Below are 27693 nucleotides of genomic sequence, written 5' to 3'. Positions count from 1 at the left end.
CTGCCAAATGTTGTTGTCTGCCAGCGCAAACTGAGGCAACTGCTCTGCTGGCCTGGTACTGAGAAGAGAAAACCAAAACGAGCGCCGAGAGTTTGTGCTGGACGGAGCAACCGTGTGCTGGCTTCAGTTCCGTTCCAACCGTCGTCGGGGTTCGTGCGGGTCCAAAACAACACCACCAGACGCACTGGGCTCGGCCGATCGATCCAAGCAGTCCTGTTGCGACGGTGTGTCCTTCGGGCTGTCGTGTGAAGGCAACGGGCTCCGATCCCCCTCGCAGCATCCGCAACCAGCGAAGGGGAGCAATTACGCCACGGCCACGGTCCCGGTGCCAATAGTGCAAGAACAAGCAGTAGGAGAACAAGGCAGACGCGGCAGACACCAGGCGGAGTGCAATAATACCTGCTCAATCGAAAACGGTGGGACACGACGGAGGGCAAAATCACATCCCGTAAGGATTCTCGTTTTGCTGTGCAGTGTGTGTGTGTGTGTGTGTGTGTGTGTGTGAGGCTTTGTATGCGGGAGTTACTGTGTGAGGTGTTTTTTTTTTGGTGAAGTGAAAAATAATAGATCCGTCTCCGTGGTCTCGAGGGTTGCCGTAACATAGCGGAAGAAATCCGATCCAGAAGCAACCAGCCAAGTGACCCAGTGGTTCGGCAGTGTTTTTTATGTTCTACAAGCGGTGCGTACAAGTGAAAAGGCTTACCACTCCTTCACGGTGGAACGCTAATTGCTTTATTTGAAAGAAACACCTCAAGAGGGTCGGCAACAATTGCAAACGACAGCGGCACTGGAGTATCCAGTGTGTCCACGTTCGGAGTGCGCCCGCTGGAGAAGCTGTACGGGAAACCAAAAGGTAAAGGCATCCCGAATATTATGGGTGTGTGTGTGTCAGTGTGTATGTGTGTGAAGGAGTTGTAAGTGTAGCCGTAGGCAAGAAGGAGGCTGTACTTGTGTCAGACGACGAGCCCCATTGTTCGCGTAATGCGATGAAACTGGAACAGTGTTAATGGGTTGCGTAGGTGGAGGGGTAGTAACACAGACAACGGGTTGCGTTATGCAAAAGCTTCCCAAGCATCGAATTTCGCACTGGTATCGTTTGAACGCGCAGCGGAGACAACCCTTTTCTGCCCCAAAAGGATGTCTCGGAATGGTGTAATTATGCCACGGCGTGTGTACGGAATTTTCCACGCTCATTCTAGCGCCGATCTAGTAGCCCACTATTCTGGGCTGCCTGCACGGCACGCTCTGATGCGGCCCGTCTCCCATTTTGGCACGACCCGCAACCCGCACCGTTCACCAGACCGATGTTCCGATCGACACGGATCCATTCATTTTTCTCTCTCCCCATTGCCCACGAACACAGCACGAACACAGCCACCGAAAGCAATCCGTCTCGTCGATTCCGTCAATCGATTTTCCGACGCCCCAACAACGCTGTCTTTCCCTCGGTCCCTTCGCTCTAGCGCCATCCCTTTCTTTCGTGCACACCGCTTGCTAGAAGAGAAAAATGTAAACCCTCTCCTGTTACAGCTACATTTTGCACTTTTACAAAGCTTCCACCGTGCGGCAAGTGTATGGATCTTGCACCATGCAACAAACTCCCGCACCGTTCGGTACCCGGGGCCGTTCAACATTCTCGGCAGGGCCGTACATTCCATTCCCCTATGCTGTTTGAGCTTTTTTTGTTTTGTTTGTTTCGTGTTTATTGCTCGCTCCCATTCACTCTCGGGCAAAACATACCTTGCCCACTTCAATTCAGGTTAGTTTTCCACCTTTTCTGTGTGAGTCACAGGGTTTGCATTTGCTGTTGCCTGCCACCCACGAGCGCCCCCAACCTGGTTTTGCCCAACCCGGCAAGCTGAAACACAACAGGAGCACATGATACGTTGATATGGGTGAAAAGTGGCACGAAAGGTACGAAAGGGGTGGGTGAAATTGCTGTGCGAGGAAAAGAGAAAAAACGAAGCAAGAAAAACAAAGAGAGGGAGAGAGGGAGCGTGGGAGTGAGAAAGAGAGCGATAAAAAAATGAATCGCCTCACACACACACACCTATTAACATCCATCTTATGCTTTGTCTCACTCTCGCAGCGCTCTGTTTGCTTTCTCCATTTCGTTCTTTGTCTACTTTTTGCGCCTCCCTCACTCCCCCCGTCTCTCAAACCACTGTCCTCCTCACCACTCTCTTTTGTACGCAAAAAATGGGTTCTGGAAATCTTTCGCTCACCCTCGCCGAATCTCCTCCCCCAAACAGCAGCAACAACGAAAAAAAAATCCCAAAAATACTCTTCGTCATTACAATTTCTTGGAAGCGTGTTTTTGTTTCGATTTTAGGTTAAGTTTACCGAATCGTGCCGCCTTGCCCGCTTGACTGCCTTCCCTTTCCTTTTCACCTTTTCGCATCCCTTCGTACCGGTGGAGGTGCCTGGTAGCGCACGAGATGGGCCACCGGGCTAGGAGCAACAAACGGCTTCCCGCCCAGCGGGGTTTGTTCGGCTTCATGCCCGCCGATGATGATTCACAAGTGCGGTGTCTTGCCACAAGACTTTCTTCAACAAGTTTTACGCACTTTGCTGTGCCAGTTCGTGCCGGTTCGTTCGCCCCCGGGACACGCGCCGCATTCTCGTCAGACCCACTCGCTTTGATTTGATGTGTTAAATTCCGGGAAAATTCTTCGCCACGGCATTATATAACACGAGCTTTCGATTGGATTAATGTGTTGCTGTGTGTGTGTGTCTGTGTTTCGCCGGTGCTGTCTTTCGTGCTAGGAAGTGTGTATACAGAGAATTGTGCTGCGAGGCACTTTCCCCATTTTGCACAGTGTCAGAAACTGTGCTCCCTGTTCAGGTTGTTGATGCAGAAAAGAAAAACAAGCTGTTCAATTACACCACACACCAGTGGACGACGCTGGAAGTGCAAACATTTCGCAACCTCACGCCAGGGCGGATTAACGAACAGACGCGCTCGGAGGACGAGCAAGCAATAACATTCACAAACACGCTTTCTACACTGCTCCCACTAGCCTTCAACTCGGTTCCTCCCATTCCGGTTATGGAACTCCGGTTTATAAACAAAACAACAAAAAAAGAGGTGGCCAGGTCGTCACCGTCATGCCGGCAGTACCGGCACATGTTCGCACCGTGATCCAGCAACGGTAGCAGCAGCTTTTGATGCGTGCGTCAAATTCTCCCATCTCCAAGATCGTTTCTCACACCGATCGTTTGTGTGTGTGTGTGTGTTTGGAGATCATTTTCTTACTATATTTACGCACACACACACAAACAAACTTACAAAATATGTGTGACCGGCATCCACATTGCCTGCATTTTCCTAACATCTAAAACCTTGAGGTTTGAGAAGTTTCCTTTTTCCCTTTCCGTTTGCAATTTATTAGCGTGATATGATGTGTAATTGCTTGATCTTTTCGACCCCACAGAAAAGGGATGACAAAGAAAGTGTGTGTGTGTGTGTGCGAGAGAGAGAAAGGATATGTGTGTGTGCGCCTGCAAAAGAGAGGGAGAGAGCGATACAAAGCATTAAAACGGGCGAGCACGTGCTCATTTGCGCTGGAATCTCAGCACATCTTAGCAGGCGACGACGAAGTTGAACTGTCACCACTGCTGCTACGGGTGGAGTGTACCAAGCACAATTTGTACTTCAAGGTTTTTTTTTGTTTGTGATTGCCTCTTTTCGAGCCGTTTGCGCTCAGATTACGCGCCCTATTTCGCGTTTAATGATTTTATTTTTATGCAATACAGGGGTTTCCAGGGGTTCTCATAGTTGTGAGACCCTTTCTTATGGGAAGTGAACTTCATATGTTGGAATTTGGACTCTACGGTACTCTTTTTGGACAGGCTCCATCGAAAATCCTATTGGATTTGTCCAACAAGGGTGCTATAGAGTCCAATTCCTAGTACATTAAGATTGCCCTTCAGTGTGTAACTGAGGGGGATTGTTTCGGGAGTAGTGGCACCGTTTGGTGTACGAGAATGTGTACCCAATCCAAATCCTCCTCTTTCCCTTATTGCTTACCCTGTCATGCGCTCCACCGTGCGATCTTTGGTTATTCGATCCCCGAACCGATCGCTTTGTTTACGTGCGCAGTAATGCAGAGAGCAGCATACAGCATCCACAAACCTCGTGCTACCATCAGTCTCTCTCTCTCTGTCTTCGCCTCTCTCTTTTCCTCTGCTGCTCTGCTGCATCTTCATTACAATCTTTTTTGTTTAAGAAAAAAAGATCCCGCCTCCTGGTGCCGTCTTTATTCGCTCCCGGTTTTGGTTTGTTTAGTTTCAGCACCACCACCACCAACAACAATTAATAGGCCGGGAAGGGAAGAGGGAAGGGAAGCCGCAAGACCGTGAAGTGGTGCACAATGTCAAGTCGTGTTTGGTGTGTGTGTGTGTGTGTGTGTATGCAGTACATGTGTGTCGCTGGTATGAGTGTATGTTGCGCACGGCGGGGGTTGGGGACAGTCAGTGACGCAGTGCCTCGACCGCTAAAATCGTTTACCTACGTCAATCGCGAAGGGGGGTAGGGGGGGGGGGGAGAGAACACGTCGAATCTCGCGCGCGCACACACCGCAGCACCGCGCCGCATCGTCAGCACGGCAAAGAGTGTGCCATCGCCGTGTGTGTTTATTACGCGCAGCAGCAAGAAAGAAAGAAAGACGTCGAATAGGGGAGCAAACATTGCGCGCCCGCAGGTCCCCCCCATTCGCTCGCACTTGCTTTGGGCCACCCTTGTTCTATCTGCGACGGAGTGGAGGGGTACGTGTGTACATATTGAGTGGTGTTGCTTGCATGCGGTAAGCAAACCACCTCCACCGGCATCCACTCGTAGCCCCCCCTTCATCTCCCCTCTCCACCCCCTTCAGTGCTGTTTGTACGGCGTGCTTACGTATGCGCGAGGGAGGCGCAAACACAGAGAGAGAGAGAGATAGAGAGAGCACGGAAGGAGAGCACGAATTACACGATGCAAGAGAGTGACGCCGGTTCACAAAACACAAAAACCACCACCGCTCTAGCAACCCCTTACCCAGACCGGGGGGGGGGACCCGCCTGCACACGCTGCTTTGCAAAGGTTTCGCGGTGTAGTTGGCGGGCTGCTTTGCGTTTGGCCGGTTGGGAAAGTAAGTTGCACGCCCGTCCAAGTCGTGTGGCCGCGTGCGCCTCCCTCACTGATAGTGCTGCGTCTGGAATGTGCGTGTGTGTGTGCAGTGCTGTGTGTCTCTGTGTGATTGTGAATGACCTCAGCCTGCCAGTGGAGCTGTGGCCACGCTACATCACTGCTTAAAATCCACTTATCACAATCAAAAGTACATTTCACGTCGATAGGCATAGGTGCTGGAGCAAAGCAACGAGGAGGAGAGAGCCGAAGGTGTACAGCGTGCATGAGTCGTGTCGCAAAAACCCCGATGGGACGCGGGGTAATAAACACGCTGGCCAATATATTGTGTGCGGTGAGGGGGTTTTATTTTTGGATGGCACTACAAAAGAAAGCAAACGAACCTCAACAACAACAGCAAAAAAATACAATTCTATGTTTTGCTCTCGTTTCCCACTCACCAACACACACACACACACATATGTCCGTCCGACTTCCGCGTCGGCCTGACATACCGGCCGATCATGGTGGTTCCACAAAAACCGCCCGGTCACGCCACGTCAAATCGGGCCGACATCGGATCGATGGGAAACGGTGACCGACGATGCCAGACGAATGAAACCAAAAGCAGTGGAACGGGTGGACGTATCTGGGGCGCAGGTTCCTTGCATACACACACACACACACACCCTTCCCTCCCTTCCCTTCGCTGTAATCGATATTCGATCTTTTTGCGATGTGATGTCAAACGGCGAAAACTCATCCTCGAGTGGGTGCCATGCATGCAGTGTGTGTGGTGCTTGGTTTTTTGTTGTTGTTGCTGTTTCCTGGTGTCCACCCACGGTGTGGACACCATGGTGCTCGATGATATTGCCAGCGTCCTTTGGGCCTTCGCAACATCACCTTCATTGCGCGGTGTAGCACCGGGAAAGGAAAACGCGAAAGGGCAAACCAAATGTGAGTGGCAAAGAGGAGAAGACACAAAAAAAACACAAACATATGAAAAGGAAGGTGCAGGAGAAAGCATTTGTACTGACGCAGAACATCACAGATCGCTCTAGATGGAAGACGACGGACCCGATTCGGGGTAGCCCGAGTAGGACGATCGTGCTGTTTGCCGGGGCGGACGGCAATTTGACGCAAATTCGGGCAAACACGGAGCGCGATATAAATCATGCCATGGTGTGGAGTGTGATGATGGTGCGCCAGAACAAAAAAAAAAAAAAAAAAAACACGCACACACACCAGCTCGAGTGCCGGCTCTGTCCATTCCGGGGCATGTGTGGTTTGGATGATTTGTGTCAGTTTTTGTTTTTGGGGGTTGGTTTCTGCTCCTGTTTTATTCCGGGTTCAAACGATTTCATTGCCCGATCTGTCGCTGGGCGCAAGATGGCCCAGTTGGAGGATGATTTATTGTAGGTTGTAGGTCCCGCTGCAAGCGATTTTCAATTAATCCGGACACTACTACTGCTACTACTACATCCGGATTGAACTGCATCTTCCTGTCCTGCCGGAAAGACCTGTGGTATCTGGCCTTTTCGATACTACAAATTCCTGCGTTTTGTTTTCGTTTTCGTTCACACAAGCTCGCTCCCCTGCCTTGTAATGTAACTCACCCATTTCCGTGTGTCTGTGTGCGTCGTACCCCATGATAAGATAACAAGATGGGAATGCTGCTCCCCGGTGGCAATCGTGGCTCGCTTCGTCCTCATCGCTCGTCGTTCTGTTGTTTCGGCCGGAGGGCAATTTTTGGTGCTGTTTGTGACTGTATTTACTTTTACTATCGCTCACTCGCGGTCGAGCGGGAACGACGCGGGGGCTGTGGTTGGGTTGGGTGCAACGGTGAGGCTCGGCCTGGTGAGAGTAAAAGTAAGCGTAATCGGTGTGATAAGACAGCGAAGGAAATATGCTATGCAGCGAGTGCGTGTGTGCGTGTGTGTGTGTTCATCTATTTTTACATTGTATTTTTATGTGCCGGACAATACAACGATACTCCTCACGGCCAGAGCATTCAATTCATCATGGTCCGTTTTGGGCCTTTTTGGTTTTTTTTGTTTGGAGTGGCACGAAACTTAAAAGCAGAAACTGCGCACCTTCTCCGAGGAGCGATAAGAAGCACGGTGGCACGCCAGTATGCAGACACGGGGCTTGATTTTGTGCAATGTGGTGTTTACTATTGTGTTTTGTAATCTAATTGTGTGTTTGGCTATCTAGATGGTAAGCAGTACGTTTGAGCAACGCGCATTTGAATACCTTTTGCTCATACGATTGAAAGGCTTGACACGCTACTGACCCTGAAGACTTCGGTTTACGGTACGAGCTGCTCGAGCTGTCGTTCTCGTTGTTATATCTACAGTTGTTGTATTTTGAATAGCTTTTCATCGTGTATGTTTCTGGCCGTGCAGATCAGTTCCAGTGTTAACTGAGCTGTGAAATGATTTAATGATGCGATACTTATTATCGATTGAATAGCTCTTGATGGTCTACAGCCAGAGCTTCGAGGTTCTCTTTCGCTGGAAAAGCTTATAAGAAAAGGCTCATTAGTATTCTAAGCAGCACTGCGAGCTTTGCGAACGGATATAAGTTCTCGATTTGGGAAAAGTTTAATTTGAAGTCGAGACAACTTCACAAAAAAGTCTTTATCCTTTAAAAGACGTATGGTATATGTTTCGTTATTCATCTTTTTCACAAAAACACTCCTGTTTATATTTATAAAAAAGTATGGATTTTTTTCATAAACATGTTGCTAAACGATTCAAAAACACTTATTTGAAACATGAAAATTATTATCAATTAAATAAACTGCTGTGCAACAAGAAGCGGGTTTAGGATGTTAATGCTTAATGTTAGACAACTGTCGCATTGGTCGACCCGATGGTCTAATCGTACACTCGCCCGTTTCTGCAAGGCGGGATGTGAATCGTATCCTAACTATGGAACATGATTTTGCTCTCTTCCTACCTTATAAGGCGACAGAGGACAGGTGTCGTCGCTGTTGTGGATCGTGTGTGGTGTATCGTCAACAACAAGACAGGCGGTAAAGAAGAACACTCAACAGAGGTGCGAGGAGCAGCATAAATGATTTGAAGTCACTAATTATAAAGGCCCACTGATAAGACAAAACGTGTGTCAACAAACCGCCACCATTATTGCCGCTCTGTCATCTAAAAGCACGGACCACTAGACTTGTTAAGAGCGATATGTGTACCGATAGCGTTTGTTTGCTCACACGTTCACAATTTGAAACTGTTGAGATTGTTATGTACTTTTAAGGAGTTTTTGAAACATTTTGTGGGATTTATTATTTGTTTCAAATGTGTGTTAACCAGGTTTCGCAAGCAGCTGTCTATATTCCATCTTAACTCGTTTTATATTTTCTAATTTCATGTTTCACTGGCCAAGTTTATATTAATATGTCATTCCTCTTTCCTCTCTCACTCTCCCCACAACGCCCTGCAGGTTAAATAATGGACCGCATCTGCAGTGGAGCAGTGGGCTACGCCTGAGATCGTCGCACAACTGCCAGCCTGCCAACAGCGGATTTAACGAAGCGGAAACGAGGGTCCGGATCAAGTTACCGAAAATTTTGCCAATTTGCCGCTCGTAAGGCTTCGTCGTCACCACCGCGGTGCGAGCGCAGTGAAAGTGCAGTCGAATCGATCGAGCCCATCTGGCGAGCCCCGCAGTGTACAACTACTACGTGCGACTGAACGGCCGACCGGAGCCCAAACACCCTATCCTACCGGGCCCCCCCTTCCCCCCCCCATCCACCCCCCTTAGCATCTAGGAGCCTAGGAGCCGGAGATCGATGGGCGAATATGGCACACTGGACACGAACACCATCACCAGCAGTAGCAGTGCGTCCTCCGTTACGTCAATTCTGATGCCGATGCCAATGTCGATGGCAGCAGCAGCAGCAGCAGCAGCAGCAGCCCCACCCACCTCCTCCTCTTCCTCCTCTTCCGCGGCAGCAATGTCGGTGTCTGCCGCGGGCAAACCGTCGCCCTCCTGTCCCTCCTCGACCGGGGCGGCTCCGTCCGTCGCGATGGTACTGGCGGCAGCGGCCGCCGCAGCGACAGCCAACAACACTACAACGAACCAAATGCCGTGCAATCACGTCCAAACGTCCACCTCCTCGTCGTCGGTGGAATCTGACAGCTACCATTTCTACCATCACAAAACGGCCGGCCCGAACGGGGGCAGCAACGGGGTCGGAGCGGGGCCGGGCTCTGCCAGCGCCGGCCATCACGGTACCGGTGGCGGTGGCGGCGGTGGTGTCTCCAAGGGCAGTGGGAGAGCTGGGACAGGGCACGAACCTGCGTCATCGTCCGGCATGCCACGACCGTCGGCAGTGTCGGGCAGTAACGGGGGCGCCGGCAATGGTGGCGGCGGCAGCGGGCAGCGGGTAAAGTGTAAGGATCCAATACGCGTCGGTTTCTATGAAATCGAGAAAACGATCGGCAAGGGCAACTTTGCCGTGGTTAAGCTGGCACGCCATCGAATTACCAAAAATGAGGTAGGTATCGCCACCGTCTTAGTCCGGTGGGTCTTCCCTACCAGTGGGTGGGGTATATGAAGGGCGGGCTATGTGTGTGTGTGTGTGCGTCCTAAGACGGAAACGGTTTACAAACCGTCGTCAACAAGCTTACGGCAGGATACGCTTAAGTGAAAATACAGCCCCAGGACGAAACTCTTTGGGGACGTATTAATACCCTCCCGTTTGCTCCTGTCCTTGGATGTGCGTGTGTGTGTGTGTGGTTGTGTGTGTGTGTGCGCTCGTGTATTCGTCAGAAATTCAGCACACTGTGAGGTTTTTGCCGGCCCAACCTCTCTCGGCAAGCGGTTCCGACGGGCGGCAAACAACGAAACGACGGGTCCCTCTGGGCAGCTTAATAATGTGTGGCTTGCGCTGGGCCAGGCACAATGCCGCCGCTGTCTCGCAAGACCATAAGCAAACCGAACATAATGTTCACCCGACAGGAAAATAGAAGAATGTAATTAGTTAGCCTATTTCGGGACATCGGGTAAGGTCAGCACGGGGGAATACGTTTGGTGTCGGTTCCGGCGCATTTCTTGGTAGGAAGCTTGTTCTTCCGAGCAATCGAAACGAAGATGGATGGACCACTGTTGCCTGTTGCCTGCGCAAAGCGATGATGTAGAGCTACGTTGAAGTGAAGCTTGCTCGTTGACGCAGTGGGTGAAAGAAAGCACACAAAACGGGAGATTATTTGGAACCGATGCAAAGTTCATCGCTGCTAGTCGCACAACAGGATGGGTTTCTGAGGTGTACAACCTGATACTGTTGTCTCGGAAGTTTGTCTGCTACTTCGCAATAAGCTCCATTGAGAGGTTTCTTGGTAGGATAGTAGGAAGTGTCTGTGTGTCTTTTACCTCCCCAACTTCTGAGAAATATGAGCAACAATAGTCTGATGGTTTTTTTTTTACTATTTCTACGTTTTCAGGTAGCAATTAAAATTATCGACAAATCCCAGCTAGATCCGGGCAACTTGCAGAAAGTTTATCGAGAGGTTGAAATCATGAAGCGCTTAGACCACCCGCACGTCATCAAGCTGTACCAGGTACTGTGTGTTTGTCCGATTCTGGCGAAAGGGGGGGCAGACCCTCAGACGACATTAATATGCAACCCGCGCGTACTACTCCTTTTTTTGCAGGTTATGGAGACCCAAAGCATGATTTACATAGTCTCGGAGTATGCTAGTCAGGGTGAAATTTTCGGTAAGTTCAACGGGAGGTTCAGGTGCTTAGCCATATTCGTTTGATGGTGCGGAATTCTTAACTTCTTGGCAACATAACCGGTCAAGTTACGACTGTTCGATAGTCGCTAGAGCTCATGAATTCGGTTTACCGATTCGAACACAAGATTGCTACACCACCGGCCGTGAGGGGAAACGGGCCAAAATGCAGATTTTGGTAGCATGTTTCATACCGGTTTAACGATCCATTACCCAAGACCGGCTGACATGCATAGTAATTAAGGTCAGGTTGAACTGGAGTCCACGACGTCTGGCTGACCTTTGTACGCTTTTCGGTGTTTCATTTTCGCCCAAGGCCTGTCACAATTATGGCTATATTAACTGTATTTTGTCCACCCTGTGTTTTACAGATTACATCGCAAAGTACGGACGACTTAATGAACGTGCTGCTAGGAATAAGTTTTGGCAGATCTTATCCGCCGTAGAATACTGTCACAATAAGGGCATAGTACACAGAGATCTTAAGGTAAGGTAGCGCTGGTGACGCCGGTGGATGAGCTAGTACAGGCGTTGCCGTCAAATTTTGGCTCGAAGTCACCAATTTTTGACAGTGTGCATCAATTTTTGTCTCGAAAGCATCAATTTTTGACAGTGTGCATCAATTTTTGTCTCGAATGCGTCAATTTTTGTCAGTGCGCATCAATTTTTGTCTCGAAGGCACCAATTTTTGTCTCATGGTCAACATTTTTTGTCGCTTGTTCATGAAATTTTGCCTCTTTATATATCAACACGAGTTTACCTGATTTGACGCGTAGTTAGGGTTATTTTATTGAAGTAACATTTAATTTCAATAAAAATCTGTGGTTTATGAATATTTTATTGGGATTTTAAAGAAAATGCTTCAAAATTTTTGACTAAATTTCAGGTACGTAGATCAACACAGCTGATTGCTTTTGAACAACGAATATACTTTGTACTCCTCAATCGAAAATGGCAGTACAAAGGTTTATCTGCCATTTAGGTACGGATTGCGAGAACTATTTTAGGAATTTATCTAACTATTTGCCACGATTGCCGGTCTCGTAATACAGTCGTCAACTCGTACGACTTAATAACATGTTCGTAATGGGTTCAAGCCCCAAATGGACCGTGCCGCCATACGTAGGACTGACTATCCTGCTATGGGGGGATCAATAAGTCACTGAAAGCCAAGCCCACAAGTTGTGGTACAGGCAGGCTGTGATCGAAAATGGTCGTTGAGCCAAAAGAAGAAGAAGATTTGCCACGATGCCAAAATGAAGAAATAATCGTGGATTAATCTTCTCTAAATTGTTTTGATATTATTATAAATAAGACGTAAAATTATGTGAAATATAGAATTCGTGAATTTATTCCTTTGCATTGTATAACCTCTTTAATTTTGTTTTGCATTCTGGAATTATTAAAATATTAAAATAACGAAAAAATACCAAGAGACAAAAATTTGTGACCATTGGACAAAAAATGGTGCCTTCGAGACAAAAATTGATGCGCACTGACAAAAATTGACGCCTTCGAGACAAAAATTGATGCACACTGTCAAAAATTGACGCCTACGAGACAAAAATTGATGCACACTGTCAAAAATTGACGCCTACGAGACAAAAATACATGATTTACTGCCAAAATTTGACATCAACGGCTGTAAAATCGAACAAATCTCCAATGCCCTGTTCCTCCTCACTCTGTTTCGCAGGCTGAGAATCTATTGCTAGATTCCAAGATGGACATCAAAATAGCGGACTTTGGGTTTTCCAACTTTTACAAAAAGGGCGAACTGCTGGCCACCTGGTGCGGTTCGCCACCGTACGCCGCGCCGGAGGTGTTCGAGGGCAAGCGGTACACTGGGCCGGAGATTGACATATGGGTAGGTAGTGGGTTGGCGCTTTGTGTCTCACAGGATTTTAACAGTTCCCCTGTGCACCCTGTGTTACAGTCCCTGGGCGTTGTGCTGTACGTGCTGGTGTGCGGCGCGCTACCGTTCGATGGATCATCACTGCAATCGCTGCGGGACCGTGTGCTGTCCGGCCGTTTTCGGATTCCATTTTTCATGAGCTCCGGTTAGTAGCATTAGGCTTTACTTGTCAATGAGTTGGTATTGTCACGCTCTTTCTCTCTCTCTCTTCCCTGCACGCTCGCAAACAGATTGTGAATCGCTCATCCGTAAGATGCTGGTGCTGGATCCGTCACGCCGGTTCTCGATCGACCAGATCAAGCGGCACCGCTGGATGATGGTGGAAATCATCGACACGCCGAAGATTAGCAGCATCGTCATCAATGGGAGCGTGAGTGAAGTGAGCGCCCTCGAAACGGAACCAAACGAGCAGATACTGAAAATTATGCAAAACCTGGGCATCGACATTCTCAAGACGAGGGAAAGCTTAAAGGTGAGCCATCGTGCAGCGGACGCTTCCGGGCGCTTGCAAAGGGACGCAAATGATGCGTTTTCATTCCATTTCGCAGCTGCACAGCTACGATCACTACACCGCATTCTATCTGCTGCTACTGGAAAGACTGAAGAGCCGCACAGTATCGCACGAGAACGCCACCACCGTCGCCGGTTGCATCGGTGGCGGCAAGTCGGGCATGCACGAGTCGCAGCGCCGCCGTCCAAGCAACGTGGCCGAACAGGCAATGCGCAAGCTCGCCATCAGTGCGCAGCACAAGTAAGGGTCGTTGTGGTCCATCTCGCTTACCCGCTCACGCTAATCCTAAACGTTCTGCGTTCCTCCCCATCCCATCTCTAGGAGCGACCAGCCGAGTTCGTCGCCTAAGCATCAGCAAGTCTCGTCCGGTTTGAACAATCACAGCTCGGAAACGCTGCACGGGCTGCTGTCGGCGGCACAGCAGGTCGGTTCGGGCGTGTCCCCCGCACTGCCCGCGATGGCCCCCGGCATGATGCTGCTGCGCGATACGAGCATCCGCGAGCAGCAGCCGGTGCTGAAGGACAGCTCGTACTTCCGGGGCGTATCGTACACCTCCAGCTCGGGCTTTACCGATGCGTCGCTGTACCAGCTGGCGTCGTTGCGCGAGCGCGACTGCAGCTCCACATATCTGACCGGCACGGTCGGGCTGCTGCCGTCGTCACTTTCCTCGAACGTGGCGGGCACGCTGGCAGCGGCTGCGGCTGGGGCGTCCTCGTCCAGCGCACGGGAGAGCAACTCCATTGTGCTGCGCGAATCGGGCATCCTGTCTAGCCGCATCTCCTCGAGCCGGCTCTTGTCCAGCAACATCGACAAGCGCATTCTGCAGCAAAGCACGGAAGATTGTCGGCGGCTACTGCAGCAGGTAAGTTCCATCTAAAAGGCTCCATGTGTCTTAAGTTAAGGGGGCCCCCGTAGTTTGGTAAGCCCTGTGGTAGTGGCGTATGCGGGGAGAGAAGCACAAAAACGCGACCTAAGCAAAGAGGTTGACCAGTGTGTTAGCGCTAGCAGAGGCGAAGGAAAAGACTTAATAAAAGGAATAAAGTATCCTTTGGTATGATCATGATTTCTTCTGTTTGTTTTGATGTTATGAGTTTTACGCTTAAGGTCAGTTGGCATGCCGGGTATTGTTTTTAGTGCAGTTGGTTCAGTCCAGTAGCCTCTCCATTAGATATCACCCGTAGCAGCAGCCAGTACCAGTAGCACTGCAGGTAGTAGTAGCAGTAGCAGTAGTAGTATTAGTGGTAGCAGTAGGCAGCTTGCAACTCCTCCTTAGTACATAAGTGTCGCAGAGCGTGACCGTTGATTTGTGTGCTATCCCGTTCCCTTTTAAGGCACGTCCCGTATCGATGGGTGAATCGAATCGGTATACGAAACCACCGTCCCATTCGCCGGTGAACAGCGATCTCCACCAGACGGCTGCGCCGCAGCCGCCCTCCCAGTCGTCGCCGGCCCAGTCGTCCGCGGTGCCCCAGTCCCAGCGCTACTCGGACCCGCTGAATGGGTTCAGCAAGGACTACCTAACCAGCGCGTCATCGAACGCCGAAACGTCGATCACGGTGCCACCGTTCAAGGACTACCTGAACAACATGCAAACCTACTCGTACCTACAGCACTACGAGCCCAACCTGACCGTGGCGAGCTCGGTAGCGAGTGGCCATACACCACCGCCGGCGACGTCCATTACGGCGCAGTACAGCTCCAGCACGGACGAAGGGTGTGAAACCGATCTGGGAGGTAATAGTGATTGGCTGGAAACGCTTCCGGTAATCTATTTCTGACACTGCTGCTCTTTGCTTTTCATTTTTGTTTTGCCCCGGCAGACGAGGACGTACAGCAGTCGATCGACAAGTCCATTCAGCGGCTCAACTCGTTCGCCAGCTCCAGCTCGTCCAGCGGTGTCGTCACCAACATCCATCCGAAGAGCCTGAGCCAAAACCTAAGCTGCGACTCGTCGCGCAGCAACTTCTCCACCTTCGAAAGCTTGGATCTCAACCTGTCCGACTGTGCGGAGCTGGCGGGCAGCCTGCCGTCCTGCACCGCCACGACGGAAGCGTACGAAAGTGTGGCTAAAGATGAAGGTTAGTTGGTTCTGCTACAATCTGAAATGGAGTTGTTTTTTAACGATCCCGTTTCCCGTTTTACATTTTAGCAACGTTCCGTGCCGTCACTAGTGCGGCGTGCATCAATCAGCCGCAGTGCGTGTACGCCATGTCGGACAAGGTGGTCAGCTCGTTCCTGCGCGCCAACACGGTGTACCAGGACGTGCACAATGGGGACCATCGCAGTATTACCCGGTCGCCGGTCGATTTTCGGTAAGCGAGCGAAAACCGACACTAAATGCGCCGAGCGACTAAACCAAACCGTTCTTTCCAGCGAGGGCCGCCGGGCGAGCGACGGGCTCGTGACGCAGGGGCTGGTGCACGCGTCGGACCACCCGCTCAACTCGCCGGTCGCCTTCAACAGCCAGCGGCTGAACGAAACGTGCAAGGCGAAGGGCGTGCTCGAGCTGCACCTGCTGCAGAAGGAGGCGGCCCAGCTGAAGGTGAAGTATCAGGCGAACGTGCCGCAGGACGAGATCAACGTGCGCCAGCTGCAGCACAGCCAGTTCCGGGTGAACCCGCTGGACGGGCTGCTGCTGAAGCCGCTGGCCGGCTCGGCGCACGGTAGCGCGTGCCTCGATCCGGCCAGCGGTGGCACCGCCACCGGCTACTACAACAAGGTGGCCGACTACGTGGCCCTGTCGCTCGGCGTGAAGGGTGGGTGTGCGGGGTCGGCCGGCGGGCAGCCCGAGCCGGCGCTCGGGAAGCTCGAGGCGGAGCAGCTGTTGCTGCGGGCTGGCGTCGCCCGCTCGGACCAGCTAAGTGCTGCCGCGGTACAGCAGCTGCAGCAGAAGCCGCCGCTCCAGCAGCAGCTGATGCAGCACCGGCTGCTGCAGCAGAAGCGCCAGATCCTGCAGAAGCAGGGCGCGATGGAGGCGGGCCTGAGCCGCCGGCAGATGCTGCGGCAGCACAGCTACAAGATCGCGCAGCAGACGCAAATCCTGCCGCCGCTGCCGTACGGCGAGATGGGCGAGCCGGGGGACGGGCCGGCCGGCGGGTATCCGACCCTGCAGTCCGTCCGCGAGACGGCCATCCTCGAGACGGAACCGGGACAAACGCTCAAGGAGCAGCTCGAGCTGTACACGCACCTGCAAGCGCACCATTCGCATATGCATCACCAGCAACAGCAACATCAGCAGCAGCAGCAGCAGCAGCACGGGCTTGGGGCAGGATCCCACCTGGGAGCGGACCGGGGAGCGCTTTGCTCCTGGAACACGCTGCCGAGCTCGATGAAGACGTGCCAGATCAGTGATGGAGCCCCTGCAACCGACAGCCCGTGGAATGTAGCCGCCCTCTACCATCAGGTACATACGACACAAAAGTAATCGATCGATGAGGTGCTCCAACAGCCTCGTCCATTAGCCACATCATACCATCATCCTGCCCCATGACCTGCGGGTGGGGCTTCGCTTTGGGTTAGCCGGGGGGGTTTGCATCACTCCCGCAAGCATCTTCGCACAAGCGGCTCCATTGCATCGCATGACAGCCTGCGCTGGTGTGTGGACTGCTTGCTATCGCTTAACGCGCTACAGTGACATCTGGAGGAGTAGACGGGAAACACACATCCATCAATCATTGATCCACGCGTAGTACCCCGAAAGCTTTAGGACTGGTGTTACGCTAACGATATATGCCTAAACTACCGAATGTAGATATAGCAGTGTGTGTGTGTGTATGTGTATATTTGTGTTTACATTATAGATCCTTCCCACGCTCCCTGCTAACAGTACGCCATAGTAGTAGTGAAATCGATCGTTTTGTTTGTTTTGTAACTAAAACTTATCGTCGTTTTAGATTGTAGTGGAAATGATACGTAATGCAATGCGCATACATGGTTCGTTCGTTCGTCATGTTCATTTGTTCGTTTGCATAACGCTGGAGGTTATTTTAGAAAATCAACATCTCCCTCACACATACCCGCGAACATGGTAAAACAGTTCGAAATAAGCTTTTAACCGTCCTGCAAGTAATGTACTCCATGCAACAGACAAGAGCTAAAGGTAAAAAAGAAGCATAATGGATTAGGGCAACAACACTAAACGCATATGTGATGCATGTTGTTTGACACAATCAGTAAAAGCAGCAGACAGTGCCATCACAGCTTTCCAAAGGATCTAGTAAATGAAAGTTTAAATTGGACAGGTTAGTCGGAAGGAGAAGCAACAGTGATAGTGGTTTTCCTCATTTGTCTGTTGTTTTTTAGATTTAATGCTACATATACATTGCTTTTTTACAGATTATTTTCATTTAGTTGGTTCACACTGCACGAAACTCACCCCCCATTATCATTTCCTCGCTTAGCTAACTCGTTTTGTTCGTTCGTTGTATTATGGTGTTAACATTGTTCTTCTTTTTGTGTTTTTTTTTTGTTAAATTTCTTAGAACGATGCACCCTTTTATGTTGTTTTGTTTTGTTTTTCATCAGTGCCAATAGGAAGGCTGTTCTAACTTCCCTAGAGTTAAGACTACCATTAGTAATTAGATTGTTGTTTCTGTAGCTTTCGATGTATGCAGACGTAAGCAGATGCCGTATCATGCTCATTAGAAATGAAACCCCGTGCTTCACAGTAAATAGTAACAGTAACAGTAACTGTAGGGTAGCATTAAAACCATCATTGCAAACATATAAGCTAAACCGCACACATACATACGCAAACATCCAATCAAGATCGGTCGAGTGAGTCGTGTTCGTTCGTGTATCGTCCCAACAGAATGTACCGCCGGCCGGACCGCTGTATTCGCCGTCGCACTGGATCACGCCCCACTCGTCGTCGATCCAGCACTCGATGCAGCTACCACTAAGCGAAAGCCCCATACCGGAGCTGGCCGAACAGATGGAGTCCATTTGAGCGGGGAGCCGCATTGCGCCCGACGACGGTGGCGACGAACGTTCAGTTGCTTACTAGCGCCACGTTGGTTGCGGTTGTACAATAGGAAGGATGAGGTGGCAACAGTATTCAGCACATGTCACCGTAGCTTGCCACAGAAAGGCTGTTTTCGTTGTATGCTGAAAGTATCATGGGATTAGCTATCATTAAAGCAAGTGCAGCGTTTGAAGATGTAAGCGGTAGAAGGTGGTTGATGATTTCGCGCCTTTCCTTCGTTCGTTGCTGCCTAATGTTTCATCCCTAGCGTCGGGTTTTAAGCCGTTTGTAGCGTTTCAAAGCTATTTTTTTGCAGTCCCAGCACGTCTCAGCACACTTAGGAGACGCATCTCCTGGCAGTTTGTTGGGTGCGGAACGAGAGGAAATAATTAATTGTAACAACGTCAACGAGACTGGCCATTGTCAATTGATATGAAATTGAAATAACGTAAGATTCGGTGGTAGAGAGAAGAGAGAGAAAACAAAACTCCGTAACGTAACAGTTGCTAGAACAGTACGCAAACAATTACAATTACAATCATATACTCGCAGAAACCTCTTAACCTACCCGCCAGCACCACCCAGCAAGAGCGTTAGCATGAATTTCGACGCTTCGGAAGATTGGGAAGAATTGCTTTTTTTAACGTGAAAGTACGCGAACACTATTGTAAACTGCGACTGATTCATCTGTACGTAAGCGAAACAGGACACGGCGTGGCAGTCGTGTTAGGCGAACCCCATTAGCAGGACCACACTTGATAGTGCAATCGCTATCAGAGACAAGCCGTGGGTGGTGTAGGCAGATTGGCACTGTTAGCGTGTAGCAATCGGAGGGGCTACTTGTACAGTGTGAAGTGATACTAAAAACAAACATCTAGTCGATAAAGGATTGATTTTCTACGGTGCCCCTCAACGGCTAGGCAAGCGTTTCCCGCAGTAGGAAAGTCAATTGAAGAGTTATGTTACGCTTACCGTTTGTTTCAATGTTGATTTAATTTTCGTTTTAGAAAATTTTACAAACGCTGCCATAAGAGAAATAATGCAAATTGTTGTTACACGCTCGATCCCACCCGAAACGTTACGTTTGTAAAGCGTTTGAAGCGGTGGCAGAGCGATGGATTGTGAATAGTGGATATAATATATTTGTTTTTATTTCCTGCCTTGGTTTATGATTTCCTGTTGCAGGGCATTCCGATAAGTTTAAACAACATAATCACAAAACACACAAACACACACTGCAGTTGGGAGAAGTATTATCGAGTTTTTTGTTTTGTTTAATTTCTATTATTACATATATTTTTATGATTTGAAGCAAGTCATGAATCAAAGTTTACACATTAGATACATTCTATCAGCCGATGACTGGAAGCGATGCATGAGGGTAACTGTAAGTCTTTTCCGAGGCAATAAGAGCTACACATTAGGCAACACATTAGCGAATAACGAACAACTGCCAAGCATTTACACACAAAAAGAAGAAGAAAAAATACTACAAGTGTATTCCTACCCAATGGACCGAACATGAACGAAGTCATGGTTTATCGAACAATCTTCACTAAACGAATTACCGCGAGTGTGTTTTGTAGAGCTTTATAGTAATACACAATCAGCACGGGAAATACTGAGTTCGAAGCGTTGTGACAGCTTGTAAGAATAATCGTTTCGGTGTTGGCTGCGTTCGGCACATTAACAAACACGCAAACCGTACATCGAAACTCGGCCACGTCCACCCCAGCGGGAGCAGGGGATGATAGTTAGTGTTCATGGCCGATGTTGTGTATCTAATATCTAGCAGCGAATTTGATCATCATTTCATCATAATCATCATCTTCATCGCCCATCCCAAACATTTACACATACCAGCGGTGCGGTGGCATCCGAAGCCAGTGAAGCAATGCAAAACAAATGAATGAACCAAGGGACCGGATATCGGTTTGATCGAAAGAAATTTAGTAACATTATTACTATCACTACTACTATTACTACTACTATTACTACTACTACCACTACTATCACTGTTATAACTAGTACCAGATACATTCTCATGTACAATAACTGCTCCGGGCATGTATGCAAACGATGATATCCACACAAACAAGAGAACGATGGAGAACAACCATGTAAAAAAACGATAAAGGTCAAACAGAGTACGGCAAAGGGAGTGGGAAAACCGCCCTAAAGGATGGAAGGCACCAGTAGCAAACAACACAAACAATGGAAAAGCGCCAATTCTATATATCTAGTCATATCAATCGTACACACACACAAACACACATATATAGAAGAATGCAGTTTGTATTCCACAGTAACATTTCATCATTCGACAGAACATATTTAGAGCGAGATAATAATGAAAGGAGATACAGAGAAAGAGAGAGATGGAGCGAGGGGAGAAGAAAAAGAGATGGATAGAGATAGATGGCAATTTGAATAGATTTCGTGGTACACATTATGCCTAGTCCGAACGTGTAGCGTTGTCCATATAACTAGTCAAACTCTATGATACATTACCGTTAACGATGGAAGCAAGAAAAGCAAAACGAAAAACAATACACAATTTGAGGACGAAGATGATGAAACAAAAAAAAAACAACATGAAACTCCTGAAGGAAGGGGAGCGGAACAATAGTAAGTGCGTCAGGGAACAGGGCGCCCTCTAGCATCTAGAGTAGAGCAACCAATATGCAATCAATACTGACAACGAGAGTGAAACAATCGTTTGATAAGGATTTGCGTCACTGAAACTAATAACAAAAAAGCTAAAACAAACAAAACCCATAATCAATCGTGAGTGCTGTGTATTGGGTGAAGAAGTTTTTCTAACATTCGTACCATTCGTCCCACTCGGAGGCGAACGGGGCGTGGTAGCGCTTATCTACAAGCGACCAGGCGCCTCCAGCGCCAATCTACGAACGACTAGGCGCCTCCATAAGGATTTGCTTTGCGCACCACCACGCTTTACGGGCGCGGTGACATCGAAGCTCACACGAAGCTTAGTAATCAGCGTTGCCACAGCAACACGCCCGGTGCACAGTATTTCGTGCCGTTAGTAAGGAGGGGGGGGGGGGGGGGCAGGAAACGAATCGATTAGCGCGAATAGAATAGCAAACAATTTGAGCCGCACACAGGCGAATGCTACGGCATGTCGTCCGGTGTTGATGGCGTTTTTTGCGATTTAATCACAATAATTACAATGCATTCAATTACATTTTCTCCTACCAAAAAACTAAAAACATACAAAAAAAAAAAACCTAGATGCAGATGATAGTAGTAGCGCGGCTGCACGAGTTTAGTGTGAAACCGGTACACCTAGTGAAATGAAATCGTACGGTAACTATTATTAAACGAAGTAAAATTACAGGAATCGTGTCTAGCAAAAATAAAACAATTTGTCCAATCTAGCAAATGGACGAGAGACGGTCACAAGACAACGGTAGCAAAATGTATTGAAAATGTAACTCTTTAGTGAAGCATTAAAACAAACAAACAAAAAAAAAACAACTTAGAAATTTGGTGGACTAGTCACATAGTAACAGCAAAGTATTATCATCTGTGGGATGTGGTGGTTTAGCAGAATGCAGCAAATAATACAATTAAACAACCAGATGTGCACCGAGTTTCCGCCACGCAACTCACCACGAGCGCATGGACTTTTCACACACTGTTGCGTAAATTGCATTCGCTGCTCTAACGACTTACGCGTGTTTGTTTGCCATTTACCAACCCGAAAAGTATTACCGGTGCGTGGCAAGTTTTGGTATGTTGCTTCGTCTTTGGCAGGCGAAGTGACACAAAAGTGCTTGATCATCTTGATAGCGGGCAAATGGTATAATGTATAGAATTGCACAAAAAAATACGCGCTCCACCATTTTATAAGCTCTTGAATCTAACAATTCGAAACGCTTTGTTAAAAGAACCAACAAAACTAAAGCTCACTCGCCTGCAGGGAATGACGCGCATTGGGAACATGTGAGTGTGTGTGAAATTAGACTATTGTAGCGCGACCCTGGGCAAGTGGCAAAGTGAACTCAAAAAGGTGTGCAGAAACAAACAAAAAATCATCACCTCCGGACATAAAATTCAATACAAGAGAAGTACATCAGCAAAACCACGATCAACAACAACAACCCCAATAATCCCACTACAAACAGTCAATCGTTAGTGATAAAGGAAGGAGAATGGTGATGAAATTTGCTCTGGAATGGAAAATGGCTAGAGAGAAGGAACTAGACGCGAGATGAAGAAACAGACACTCAGATCGAAGGGGCAGTGTAACGGGGCAACCCCGGTAAGAAAAGATGTGCAGCATTAAGAATGAACATTAGAGAGCCATGGGGCGGGAGCAGCTAAGGAGAGCATCGTAATACAAATGGATGTGAACGAACACATATTGGTTATTTAGTAACATTACATTTACAGGAAACGAAAACAATAACATTATTAGACCGTGTTTGTAAGGAAAGCAGACAAGGAAAAAGGAAACATACAATTAAACCGTAGACTAGTTATAATTACTTGATATACATTTTTTCACAAGAAAATATACTTATAATCACGGACAAATAAAGAAATATTGTGAATGATACCGACGGCAAACGGTTGCGGTGGTTTCGATTCCGTTTTCTGTTTTCTTTCCACCGGCAAATTTACCGCAGATAGCGATTGGTTGTCTCATTTTTGTTACCACTGGGTGTTTGGAGTACACTTTTATTTCGCTTACCATCATTGCCTTTCTCTATCACGTTCGAAAATTCCTGTATTCTTGTATATAACATCTAAAATTGATAACAAAAAAGCTTTTGGAATCATTGTGTTTCAACGTTTCCGTGGCATTGTGTTTGTGTAATTTGGTTTGTTTCAAATGGTTTTACTTGTGGTGTATTGTTTGCTGTTAATTTTCGGAACAGAACGGAAAGTGGTTAGGACGATAAAGAACGCTACTAGGGTAAGGGTCGTAAAAGTTACACAAGCTAAAATAGTACCGACTGTTCACCCGTGAGATTCCTTTAAAAGAGCATTCGGGGCAGGATAATAATACCGTTCATGTTTACATTGCATTTGGCACGGCCATTAAGTATGAATTACTTGAGCTAATGGTTACACATGGAGCTGCTCACAATAACCTAAACCCTACTTTACCAGCTGGTCTGTCTGTCATTCCACACACGCAAAGCAACTATTACCTAAGACAATGCACAATAATACACAATTATTCCGTCGACATGTATATATCGTAGGAATAATAGCTAGACAAAAATTGGTGGTTTACCAGACACAGTTTTCTCACAGTATTGGGGGAGGGGCAGGTTACGAATGGGGAATGAGAGCATCAAATTCTCTCCTAAGGTAAAGGGTTTGGAATGTGTATACATACATATATGTATCTAGCGGCCACTCCATCCAGTCGCATCGCCTACACAATGTTCATCTGTATCTTGATCACCACCGTATTATTGTCGGCAAATTTGGCCAAAATGTCCTTAATTTTGGCAAACTCCAAAAAGCCAAACCCGCGCGGACTGATGTCCTGGTTCGGGCGGTGGAACGCAAGTATCTCCGGCTTCGACATGATCGTGTCGTGCTGCGACAGTTCCGGCGACCGCACGTTCAGCAGCGTTATCTTGATGCGTCCCTTGAACGGCCACTCGAGATGGTAATCGTTCTCCGACTGCATCAGATGGACGTGCAGCCCGATCGAATCCTTCGTGCGTGGTGACACGTTGATGCGGGCGCAAAACTTGTACCCGTGCGGCGAGGTGTACGCTTCGCTGCTGTAAAACATACAGTTACTGTTTGCTACCATCGACTCGATTTTGTTCGAGAAATCGTCCAGCTTCCAGAGCAGCACGCCCCCGCTGTACCGCGGATCGACCTCCTGGTTGAGTTTGGTCAGCTGAATCTCCTGCTTCGACAGCTTGATGCCGAGTATGTGTACCTCCTGCTCCAGTATGACGATGCGTTCGTACATCGAGCGAACCAGCTCGTTGGTGCTCATCTCCGGCACACTGTTTTTGGCCGGTGGATCCCAAAACTTATACCGATCGTTGCTTCCCGTGTACGTCTCGAGCAGTAGCTGCAAATTGTGAATGGGGGAAATTCAAATTTAGTAACAGTTAAAGCACTCACGCACGGAGATCGCGCTACCTGTAAGTGCTGCTGACAGTCTGACGCAATGTGGGCGCTCATCGCAGCTTCATCCGGAGCAACAAACTTGCACTTTACCCGGGCGAACGGGCACGGTTGACTTTGCCGAGACATGGAGAACGGACACTGCCGCAGATGCGTATCGATGTCGGTGGGTGAAAGCTGCTCGCCGCAGCCACGCATCGAGTTCGGGCACGGCTTTTTGATTTGCGATATCTCACGGCGCGTGCAGTTGTCCGGAAAAATGTCACACTTGATGTCGAGCGGCTCGTTGTCCAGCGGGCAGTTGGAGTTTTTCTCACTGGAAAGAGCAGCACGGAACGGGTGATTTGTTAAATAGTAGCACATGAAGGGCACGCGTATTAGCTCGTGATAGTTACTTCAACCAATCCGTAATGCACTTCCGACAGAACCGATGGCCACATTTCGTGAGGATGGGCTCGTTCAGCCAGCAGTAGCAGATGGGGCACTCATACCGCGCTTCAAGGACGCCATCGTCAGCTTTAGCGGCACTCTGTAGAAAGATTGGAGGAAAAATACGATCAAACCAAATCCTCACCTTTTCATCATCCCGCGAAGGGGGAGGGAGAGGTCGAACATAAAAACTAGGGGTCGCATAAACATGACTCATTCCGATACATCCGGGAGCACAGCCAGTGGGGGAAGGACGCACTTAATCCACTATCTCGCAGTTCTGGCAAACGGGTTTTACATACCTGTAAACAGTTTTCCTCGGCGGATACTTCTCTTTTCACGGGTCTACTCATTTCTGATCATAACTAGTGCACGAAAAAAATGAACCAAACAAAGCGATTTGTATATCTTCCGTTTGTCAACTATTTTGCTGTTGTTGTGAATGGTCGCACCAAGATGACTACAAAAGGTGTTCGAGAATGACGGTTGCTACTGTGAGCGATTCAAAACTGGTTTTACTTTTGAATCGATAAAAGATGCATAAAAATGAACAGCTCTTTTCCTTGATATTTTAATATTTTCTGCGTGTGGATATTTTTAAATTGGGAAGCAAAAATTGTCACCCAAAAGGCATCGACAAAAACTCGCCTTGTGCTCACCTCTGCTCTAATCACCTTTGAAAGACTTGACAGAACTGTCACTGCGGACGTGTACAACATTTCCCGACATCGTTCGATCGCCCTCTGCCGCCTGTGGAAACTTCGTGCACCGATCGCATTTTATCAGCGATCTTTTCGTTCCATCGCAAGTGTTGGGAAGCAGGAACGTTTCACCATCTCTGTGTTTCACCTGTTAGTTTTTTCTGCGTGGTACAGTAAAGTTGCATCAGAATGGTTTCCACACTAACGCCGGAGGAGAAGGAGCATCTCATCACCCGCAACCTGCAGGAGGTGCTGGGTCAGGATAATCTTCGCGCGGTTCTGAAAGAGCGCGATCTTAAAATATACTGGGGTACGGCCACGACTGGCAAACCACACATCGCTTACTTTGTCCCCATGTCCAAGGTGGCCGACTTTTTGAAAGCCGGCTGTGAGGTAAGTGAGCTCATGTAAAACTCGCAGCCCCACCGTTGTATCAGGGGCCACGTTTTCTTCTACTATCACCTTCACTGCTCTTATCGCCCGTCCCGACCGATTGCAGGTAACGATCCTGTTTGCAGATCTGCACGCCTATCTGGACAACATGAAGGCGCCGTGGTCGCTGCTCAAGGAACGCACCAAGTACTACGAGGCGGTTATCAAGGCGATGCTTACCTCGCTCGGAGTGCCGCTGGACAAGCTGAAGTTCGTGTGCGGCACGGACTATCAGCTGTCGAAGGAGTACACGCTGGATGTGTACCGGTTGTCCTCGGTCGTGACGCAGCACGACGCCAAGAAGGCGGGAGCGGAGGTGGTGAAGCAGGTGGAGCATCCGCTGATGTCGGGCATCCTGTACCCGGGCCTGCAGGCGCTGGACGAGGAGTATCTGAAGGTGGACGCCCAGTTCGGTGGGGTGGATCAGCGCAAAATTTTCACCTTCGCCGAGAAATACCTGCCGCAGCTGGGTTACGCCAAGCGTATTCATCTTATGAATCCGATGATCCCGGGACTGGCCGGCGGCAAGATGTCGTCCAGTGAGGAGGACTCAAAAATCGACCTGCTCGACAGTGCGGCGAAGGTGAAGAGCAAGATCAAGAAAGCGTTCTGTGAGCCGGGCAACATTGAGGACAATGGGCTGCTAAAGTTCGTGAAGCACGTCGTGTATCCGATGTTCAAGGAGGGCGAAGCTTTCACGGTCCACCGCAAACCGGACTTTGGTGGCGATCTCGTGTTTGCCGAGTACGAACAGCTGGAGGCTTGCTTTGCCGCCCAGGAGCTGCACCCGGGCGACTTGAAGGCAGCCGTCGAAGTGTACATCAACCGGCTGCTGGAACCGATCCGCAAGTCGTTCGACACGGATTACTACCGCGAGCTGACCGAGCGCGCCTATCCGGCACCGGTGAAGGTGCAGGCAGGAAAGCAGGCCGGTGGTGGCAAAGCGCAACCAGCAGCAGCAGCAGGCACAAATGCTGCTGCGACGGTCGGTGAAAATACGCCCGACAAGCTGGAGCTGAAGGTCGGCCAGATCATGGACGCTGTGAAGCATCCGGACGCCGACAGTCTTTGCGTGCTGACGGTGGACATTGGTGGCGGCGAGCGGAAGGCGATCGTGAGCAATTTGATGGCTCACTACACGCTAGAGCAGCTGCGCGACCGGTTCGTGGTGGTGCTGACCAACATGAAGGCATCGAAAATTCGCGGCGTTGAAAGCGAAGGCTTGGTGCTGTATGCGGCAGGAGCGGAAAAGTGTGAAGCTTTGGCCGTACCGGAGGGTTCGAAGGTGGGCGAACGCATCATTGTGGAAGGGTTCGACAATACGGGCAACCCCGTTCCGGCACTGAACCCGAAGAAGAAGGTGTGGGACAAGATTCAGGCGGAGCTGCACACCGGCACGGACGGACAGGCCCTGTGGAAGGAGTTTTCGCTGATGACGCTGAACGGGGATCGGGTAACGAGCACGCTGGCAGGATGTAGCATCAAGTAGACCCGTGGCTAAGAAGGAGAGAAGGGACCTCTGTGTTTACGATGGCATTTCGCGACCGCTGTTGCGCTTTGAGAGACTTATTTTTTGGTGAACATTTTGTTGCAACATCATCTCCGTTAGGATGATTAAAAACGCATGTTTTTACACTCATTTCATACTTTTGCAGAGAGTAATTTATTAAAGTCGGCATCGCAAATGATTCAAAACATAAATGTTGTTCTTTTTCCTGGGATAGCGATCTGAGGGGAAATTCCAGTTGAAAGAAAA

The 27693-nt window shown here is 49.0% G+C and overlaps 3 protein-coding genes across 9 annotated transcripts; 2 read left to right on the top strand and 1 right to left on the bottom strand.

Moving 5' to 3' along the window:
* The first annotated feature begins 4 nt into the window (after positions 1-4).
* Positions 5-21481, top strand: LOC4577135 (serine/threonine-protein kinase par-1). 7 transcript variants are annotated; one of them, XM_061641143.1, is made up of 16 exons: positions 48-448; positions 555-853; positions 8564-9624; positions 10571-10683; positions 10777-10840; positions 11229-11344; positions 12554-12724; positions 12794-12917; positions 13003-13244; positions 13321-13523; positions 13605-14145; positions 14615-15017; positions 15104-15361; positions 15433-15595; positions 15657-16686; positions 18094-21481. In XM_061641143.1, exons 3-16 carry the CDS (start codon positions 8913-8915, stop codon positions 18229-18231), a joined length of 4278 nt encoding a protein of 1425 aa, XP_061497127.1. In that variant the 5' UTR covers positions 48-448; positions 555-853; positions 8564-8912; the 3' UTR covers positions 18232-21481. The 7 variants fall into 7 exon arrangements, with proteins under 7 accessions (XP_061497123.1, XP_061497129.1, XP_061497127.1 ...); XM_061641139.1 differs by having other exon boundaries at positions 5-853; XM_061641145.1 differs by having other exon boundaries at positions 5-853; positions 17765-21481.
* A 1427-nt stretch (positions 21482-22908) lies between these two features.
* Positions 22909-25268, bottom strand: LOC1272949 (TNF receptor-associated factor 3). The gene is made up of 4 exons (XM_061641146.1): positions 25107-25268; positions 24771-24904; positions 24391-24691; positions 22909-24319 (listed from the first exon to the last, which is right to left on the bottom strand). Exons 1-4 carry the CDS (start codon positions 25155-25157, stop codon positions 23660-23662), a joined length of 1146 nt encoding a protein of 381 aa, XP_061497130.1. The 5' UTR covers positions 25158-25268; the 3' UTR covers positions 22909-23659.
* Positions 25269-25487: 219 nt separating this feature from the next.
* LOC1272950 (tyrosine--tRNA ligase, cytoplasmic) lies at positions 25488-27638 on the top strand. The gene is made up of 2 exons (XM_311880.6): positions 25488-25898; positions 26005-27638. Exons 1-2 carry the CDS (start codon positions 25695-25697, stop codon positions 27424-27426), a joined length of 1626 nt encoding a protein of 541 aa, XP_311880.4. The 5' UTR covers positions 25488-25694; the 3' UTR covers positions 27427-27638.
* The last annotated feature ends 55 nt before the right edge of the window (positions 27639-27693 follow it).

This window comes from Anopheles gambiae, chromosome 2 (assembly GCF_943734735.2).
Source record: "Anopheles gambiae chromosome 2, idAnoGambNW_F1_1, whole genome shotgun sequence".
Taxonomy (NCBI): Eukaryota; Metazoa; Arthropoda; class Insecta; order Diptera; family Culicidae; genus Anopheles; species Anopheles gambiae.
This window is presented reverse-complemented; position numbering and strand designations above follow the sequence as displayed.